The 7310-nt window shown below is 54.9% G+C and overlaps 1 protein-coding gene across 1 annotated transcript; it reads right to left on the bottom strand.

The window, feature by feature from the left end:
• Positions 1-1993: 1993 nt before the first annotated feature.
• GINS2 (GINS complex subunit 2) lies at positions 1994-6571 on the bottom strand. The gene is made up of 5 exons (XM_017816282.1): positions 6385-6571; positions 5569-5683; positions 4420-4519; positions 3215-3341; positions 1994-2692 (listed from the first exon to the last, which is right to left on the bottom strand). The coding sequence occupies exons 1-5, from the start codon at positions 6472-6474 to the stop codon at positions 2567-2569; spliced, it is 558 nt and encodes a 185-aa protein (XP_017671771.1). The 5' UTR covers positions 6475-6571; the 3' UTR covers positions 1994-2566.
• Between the last annotated feature and the right edge of the window lie 739 nt (positions 6572-7310).

Raw genomic sequence — 7310 nt, 5'->3', positions numbered from 1 at the left:
CTTTTTTTTTAATATGTTTCTGCTTTTTTTTTTTTCTTTTTTTGTTTCCCCTTCTCCCTCCCTGTTTTTATTTTCTTTCTGGTTTTGTTGTTGTTTTTTTTTTGGCAAAAGGATTAACTTGCTTTTAGTGTTTGTACTGCTGCTGGTCAGGCCAGAAAAGATATTGAAGTGTTTTAAAAAGAATTTAAACCCAGGAAAAATAAATCCCCTTTTCCAGTGCTGTCCCACCACCAGTCCCTTGGGAAGCCGAGCCCTTCCACCCCCCTGTGTTTTGTTGGTCTTTTTTTATTATTATTATTTTTACCCTTTTTCTTTGCTTTCTGGGGCATTTTCTGCTCCAGTCAGGTTGTTGTGGGTGTTACGGTGTCAGATGGTGTCTCAGCCTTGAACAGTCTCCACCTGCCAAATTCAAAACCCAAAGGAATTGCGCCGAGAGGGCTGGAGGGTTTGGGGGTGGGTGGCACTGGGGTGTCCTTGTCCCTCTTCCCAAAATACCAAGACAATCAGAGCAGTGCTAAGGCAGTCTGGGCAGGGGGAAAGAGGGTCTCTGTGAGTCTGTTGGTGGCACCATGGGGACATTCCAGGTTTGAGCTGTGCCCGCTGGCGGGCAGGGATATCCTGGTGCCACCAGGATGGGGTGACAGGGTCAGGCTTGGTGCCATTTTTAGCCTCTTTCTAACCTATCGTGTGCCCCAACTCCCCCAGGGAAGCCTTTTTTTATTATTATTTTTAAATTATTTATTATAAATTGTTTTTAATTCGCCACGAGACCGGCTCACATCTCCAGGAAAAGGTGACCTCTGCTTCCTGCTTTAAATTCCCTTGTTGCACTTGCAAAGAAAGCATTAACCCTCCCCAACCCCCCTCTGCTCCCCGCTCTCCCATTGGCTTCACCAAATATAAAAAGCTGTGCAAGATTAAAAAGCAAAATGCCCTTGTGACAGAAATTAGTTTAATCTTTTTTAAATCCCCAATTGCCTCGCCAGCCTCTGGCCTCGCCGCTGCCAACTCCGGGCTTCACAGGGAATTTTAACACAGCAAAATACTCGTTGCTGCACTCTTTTCCCTTCCTGTGTGCTGTGGTGGAGGGGGGGAAGAAGCCAGGGATGGAAAATCGATGGCAATTTATCCCTCACCGCGATGAGGAGCCTGGCTGGGATGTAGCCTCGCTTTGTAGCACCTCCTGTCCTGACTTTCTGTCCTCACCAGCCCAGAATCAGTTTTTTTGGACCAATTTCTCAGCATTTCTCCTCCCCTTGGGGCCATGGTGAGCGGTCGTGTCCGTACACACCCCGTGCAGAATTGCTGGAGCAGCTGTGCCAGAGCCTGGGATGGCTGGGAGGAGGGAGAGGAAGGCAGAGCCTGCTGGGGGCAGGTTAGATGCTGTGAAAGAAAGCAAAAAAAAAACCCAAAAAAGGAGAAAAACCAACCCTAAACATGTTCAAAGTGTACTTGTTGGAATTAATTGTAATGTAATATATTATTTGTTGAATGTAGTAATTAGGTATTTATGAATATATTGCTGTAATTTCTGAAAACATCCAAAAACCAAAATAAACTCTTCCACAATGACGGCAACGGATTCTTTCTCCGCCGCCGGCAATGGGAACGCAGCCCTGCTCCGAGCATTCCCAGCCCTGCTCCAAGCATTCCCAGCAGCTCCTGCCATCATTCCTGCTGTCCCAGCCCTTTGGGGATGCAGCAGAGGCAGGCAGGGCACAGATGGCAGCAGGAGCCTGGCCCAGATGCTCGGGGAAGGGCAGCGCTCGCAGCCTGGCACCCTCGGGCTCGAGGAATAATTACATCTGCCATCAGCACAGCCTGGCTCCGGCCAGGATCCTGCTTGGATCCTGCCCTGGATCCTGCCCTTGCCTGTCTCTCTGCTGCAGGGAATTGGGGCTGGAGCCAAAGGAGAGAGCTGCAGGTTTTTCCAAGCATTGTTTAACCCGTGTGTGACACCACACAGGGATTAATTTGATGCTGCTCACCCAGCTGCAATTATTTTTTTATTATTATTTTTATTTTTTTTTATACACAGTTGCAGATTAAAAAGGCAAAATATTTAAAAAAAACCCAGTCAGATGTATATTTCCCAATAGCCTGGCTTTGGAGAGGGAAAACCATTTTCTTTGTCCTCCAAAGAGCAGATGGATCTGCTTCCCAGCTGATCTCCCCAGCAGACACCTCATTGCCGGCACATCTTCCCCTTTTTTTTTTTTTTCCCAAGGCTCTGAGAAAATCCATGGCGAAGCACCGCCTCGAAATTTATGGCTTTCAAGGCAGTGTGTGGCCTGTGCTGCCCTCAGAAGTTCCCTCGCTGAAGTACAACCACAGGAGAGATCCCGCCCAGCCTCATTAGAGCCCAGCAAGGCACCTCCCGCACCGAGCCCCAGAGCGGCTCCCAGGGACGCTCCGGTGCCATCGGAGCAATTCCCACCCGGCTGTGAGGCCGTGCAGCTGCTGCCGAGGGAGGATGAGGGTCGGGAGGTCTGTGCAGGGAGGTGGGGACTGGCCAGATGAAGGCCCAGGGGTGAGGAGCAGAGCCCTGCTCCCTTCCAGTTCCCGCTCAGAAATCCTGGGAGTGGGCACTCTCGCCAGGCTGGAGGTTAGTCCGGAGCTTGTACATGTGATCCAAGGCTTGAGTAAGGAAAGTCCCGGTCGTGTTGATCTCCATCAAGGTTAAGTTATCCAGCTAAAAGGGGAAGTAACAGAATCTTGGGAAGCAGCAGAGGACAAGGCACTTGGGAAGCAGCTCACAGCCCACATTTCCCCTTGGATGACATTCCAAGGGACCGACCCAGCTGCCACCCCAGTTAGGAGAAGCACCTGAGCACCAAGAGTACTATTTCAAGAGCATTCCCCATCCCTGGAAGTGTTCAAGGCCAGGCTGGATAGGGCTTGGAACAACCTGGTCTAGTGGAAAGTGTCCCTGCCCATGGCAGGGGGTGGAACTACATCTTTAATATCCCTTCACATGCAATCCATTCCATGATTCTCTGGTTTCCATAAGGCACAGGGAGCTGCCACAAGCCCGAAAAGCGAGGGTTCAACACAGGGCTTTAGCTCCCAACTGACGCACCAACAACCCAGGAAAAACATGCCCCAGCCAGCCTTTTCCCAGCAGCTCATTCTCCATCCATCACCATCCCACACAGCAGCTGGAGCCCTTCCAGCCTGGCTCTGTCAGGGCCATCCCAGCACATCCCCAGCACACCTTGGCGTGAGCCTCCTGCTGCCGCACGAAGCTGTCCGCGGACAGCCGCAGCTTGGCCATCCTGGTATCCCACGTATCCTTCACCAGCGTCCGGATCTCGTCGGCTTTGGGAATGTTGTCTGAGGCACTAGAAAAGGGAAAGAAAAGAGAGGATCAGAACAGGCTGCAAGGGACGTGTATGTTGTGTCACCGGCGTTGTCATGTTGGCAGCGCCCCACTCCTCCGAGGCACTCGCAGAGCAGTTTGCTACGGAGAAAAAAAACCCTGCAACTCCACATTAAAATCCAGTCTGGTACTTGTGCTGCTGGGATTTCTGGGATGGTTTATTTACCCAGGAATGCTCAGCTCTTATGCAGCATCTGGTTCTCGCTAGAATCCTTCTGCTCTGTAATTGCCCAGCTGGTGTGAGGTGCACAGAGGGCCAATAACCTGGCCAAAGTCACGGGCAGCTGGGGAATCGAAGGGCTTGGCCGCGATTAAAGCTCCGGCTCGGGGCTCCCGGGGCTCCATCAGGGAGAATTAAGCTGAAAGGGCTGTGCGAGATGTGCCACATCGTCCCATTAAGGCCATTCAGCGCTGCCATAAGGACCTTGAGAGATCCGATCGATTCGCGTGGACAGAGCTGTCAGGGTTGTTGTAGCGTGAGGGAGGGAGCCGCAAGCCAAGAGCCTCATCTCCAGAGGAAAAGCCAGAGCTGGAATGACCACCCTGCTTAATCGAGGGCTTAAAGTCACCAGAGCCCGCACTGAGCAAAATACCAGCCAGCACATTTTACAAGTGAAATGCCTCAGCAGGCAGGAGCTCAGGCTCGGAATATCCCCGGTCTCCTGCTTCTCAGGCTGAGGAAAGAGGAGCTTTCCTCCTGAAGGAGAGCCAAGGAAGAAGCCTGGAGGGTTTAGGCTGCTGAACAGATTGCAGCCGTGGAACGTGTTGCGGATCCTCCAGGCCTCCACGCTGAGCTGCTGCTCAATAAAGCGGCACAGCCCCAATTACGAGGCCACAGAACAAGCAATCCCCAAGTTACTGAAATGCAAAGTTACCATGAGGAAACTGCTGCTGTGAAATCTTGGCAGGCTGTGAGATAAAACTCCGTTAACTCCCGCTCTTCCCGCCGCCCTCCGGGGCTGCTGCCAACCAAGGCTTGAAAGATTGTCCGTGCGAGCACGTACTTGGATGGAAAATGCCACAGCTCAGCTCCTACTCACTAGTTCAACAGCAGCTTGGTGAGTTCCATGTAATAGGGACTGGGCATCGGAGTGAATGTGTCCTCTTTCCGTTCCTGGTCCCGGATTTCCTCCAGTTTTCCTAAAATACAAGCAGGGATAGTCAGGTATCACCAGGCCTTCAATGCTCCAGGTACATTTTTACCCATCCCTGGAAACACACGTGTTATTTCTGTAGGATCAACTCTATATCCAAGCTTCAAATGACATGAGGACAGGAAAAGGCTCCTGTGAGGAAGCACACAAGGATGCTGACAGGGACATCACAGCCTCCAAGGTCTCCCTCCTCACAGAGTGTCAGCCAGAGTTTCTCTGAGTGAACAAGTGACAGGACAAAAGGAAATGGCCTCAAGCTGTGCCAGGGAAGGTTCAGGTTGGACATAAGAAGGAATTTCTTCACTGAAACAGTCGTTAAATATTGGAAGGGGCTGCCCAGGGAGGTGGTGGAGTCCCCATCCCTGGAGGTGTCCAAGGAATGACTGGACGTGGGACTCAGTGCTCTGGGCTGGGTGACAAGGTGGGGATCAGTCACAGGTTGGACTTGATAACCTTGGAGGTCTTTCCAACCTAAATGATTCTGTGATCCAAGGTCCCCAAAGCTCCTTCTGAACAAGCCTTGTGAGAGATCCAGGCACTGCTCAGAAAGACCAGTGACCACTGCTGAAGGTGTCAGGGCTGGGAATTCAATCTAATCTCTGTTCTTCCTCCTCTCCAGAGAAGCAGGAGTTAAATACCTAGCTTAACTGGGAAGATGACACCTCCTGTACCATGGAATCATAGAATGGTTTGGATTGGAAGGGACCTTAAAATTCATCTCATTCCACCCTCTGCCACGGGCACAGACACCTTCCACTATCCCAGGTTGCTCCAAGCCCAATCCAACCTGGCCTTGGACACTTCCAGGGATGGGGCAGCCACAGCTTCTCTGGGCAGCCTGTGCCAGGGCCTCACCACCCTCACAGTAAATATAAAGAATTCCAGGAGTGAAACATTAGATCTTTCTCTCTCAATTACTCTGTGTTTTTTTTAATTAAGCCCCCCACTAAAGGTGAAAAATAGATGTTTTTCTAATTTCATGTTTCCACTGCACACACTGAAGGCAAGGGCTGAAGCCAAAGCCGCCATCCTCACCAACATCCATCCATTCTGGAGGAATCAGCCGACACTTCTGCCTCTGCTTCAGATTAATGGCCAACCAGACAGGCACTTCTACTGGCAAACCAGGATTGAAAGGACCCAGATCTCCCTGGAAAACAAACCACCACCCCCAATCCATCCAGATCCTTCCCTGTGCCTCCCATCCTCTCCCCTTGTTCCCAAACACCCCAGACCATCCCCAATCCCCTCAGCCACTCTCTGCCAATCTCCCCAGACCCTACCCCTCAATCCCAATCCCCTAAACCCAATCTCCCATACCTAATCCCTCCATCCCTGACCCCAAGACCCACCCAGATCCTGCACTCAGTGTCCCCAGGCTCTGTCCCAAACCGCCCAGCCCTTGCCCTTGGCCTCCCCTGGCCCCAAGTCCCCCCTGTCCCCCAGCCCCTTCTATACCCTGATCTCCAAACCATGATCCACAAGCCCCCCCAAAACTCTTCCACATCTCCCCAGGCTGTTCCCCAAACAGCCCCAGCCCCTGCCCTCCAGTCCTTGTCCCCCAAGCCCCTGTTCCCAGTCTCCCCAGGCTCTGCCCCCAAGCCCCCACTCCCTGACCCCCCAGGCTGTGTCTCCAAGTCCCCAGCCGTGTCCCCAACCCCAGGACACCCTGAGACCCCCAGCAGGGCACTGGACACTGTCCCCAGTCCCCAAGCTCCTCTCCAGCCCCAGCCCCGCCCATGAGCCCCTCTGACCCTGTTTTTAGTTTCCCCTGTCTCTGTCCCCCCTCCCGACCCCCAGCCCCGCGTCCCCAAACCCCCCTGCCCGGTCCCGCCCCGCGGCCCCGCCGACCCCGATGAGGTGAATCCGGTCCAGGCTGAAGTTGGGCACGATCGTCACCAGTTCCTTCTCGGCCAGAAACTCCACCTCGGCCGGCTCCATTCGGCGAGTGGGACCCGGGGGGGGGGTCAGAACCGGGATCAAAACAGGATCGAACCGCGATGGCACGGGGATCGAATCGGGACCACCCCGGGACCCAACCGGGTGCGCGCCCTCGCTCCCGATTGGCTGCACTGCCCGCAGGCCCCGCCCACCCCGCCCAGTTGGCGCCTCCCGACGCGTTTTCGCGGTCTCCGCAAGGAGGGCGGGGCCTGGCGCGGCGCGGCGCACGCTGATTGGCTTCCACCTACTGTTGCCGTGGCGCACGCCTCTCTGATTGGCTGCCCCGCTAGCCGCGCGCTCCGGGCGGGCCCCGGCTGGGGCAGGTCCGGGCCTTGGTACGAGGACCAATCACGGCTCCCCTCCCGGGGTTCTCGGCCAATCAGCGCTCGTCACTTGTTGCCGGGGCTCGCGGGGCTCGCAGTGGCCCCGCCCCCGCCCTCCGCACGCCCGCCGCTGGCGCCCCCTGGCGGCCGGGAATGGCACCGGGGGCGGCGGGAGACTGGCGTAACCCCGGGTGGGGGTGACACGGGCTGTGGTGGGTGACGGGGGCTGTGGTGGGTGACGGGGGCTGTGATGGGTGTCCGAGGCTGGGGTGAGTGACACGGACTGCAGTGGTGACACGGACTGTGGCGGTGACACGGGCTGTGGTGGGTGTCCGGGGCTGTGGTGGGTGGCATGGGCTGTGGGTGGGTGTCCAGGGCTGTACCCAGCAGCCACCCTCCTGCGCATGGCCTGGCAGTGGCCAGCTGCGTGTCTGTCTGTCCAGTTGTCCCTGATGCAGACACTCATGCTCAGGCACCTGCCATCACCCACCTGTCTCTTCCTTCTGTTCATCG

The sequence above is a fragment of the Lepidothrix coronata genome, unplaced genomic scaffold, assembly GCF_001604755.1.
Source record: "Lepidothrix coronata isolate B3197 unplaced genomic scaffold, Lepidothrix_coronata-1.0 Scaffold54, whole genome shotgun sequence".
Classification (NCBI taxonomy): Eukaryota; Metazoa; Chordata; class Aves; order Passeriformes; family Pipridae; genus Lepidothrix; species Lepidothrix coronata.
Note: the sequence above shows the minus strand (reverse complement) of the source record. Positions and strands in the feature narration are given on the sequence as shown.

Coding starts and splice junctions, on each gene's coding strand:
- GINS2 (XM_017816282.1), bottom strand. CDS start 6,474: ATGGAGCCGGCCGAGGTGGAGTTTCTGGCCGAGAAGGAACTGGTGACG. Junction 5,684..6,384: donor ACCGGATTCACCTCATCGGG/GTCGGCGGGGCC, acceptor TTTGTTTTCCAG/GGAGATCTGGGTCCTTTCAA. Junction 2,693..3,214: donor AGCAGGAGGCTCACGCCAAG/GTGTGCTGGGGA, acceptor TTCCCCTTTTAG/CTGGATAACTTAACCTTGAT.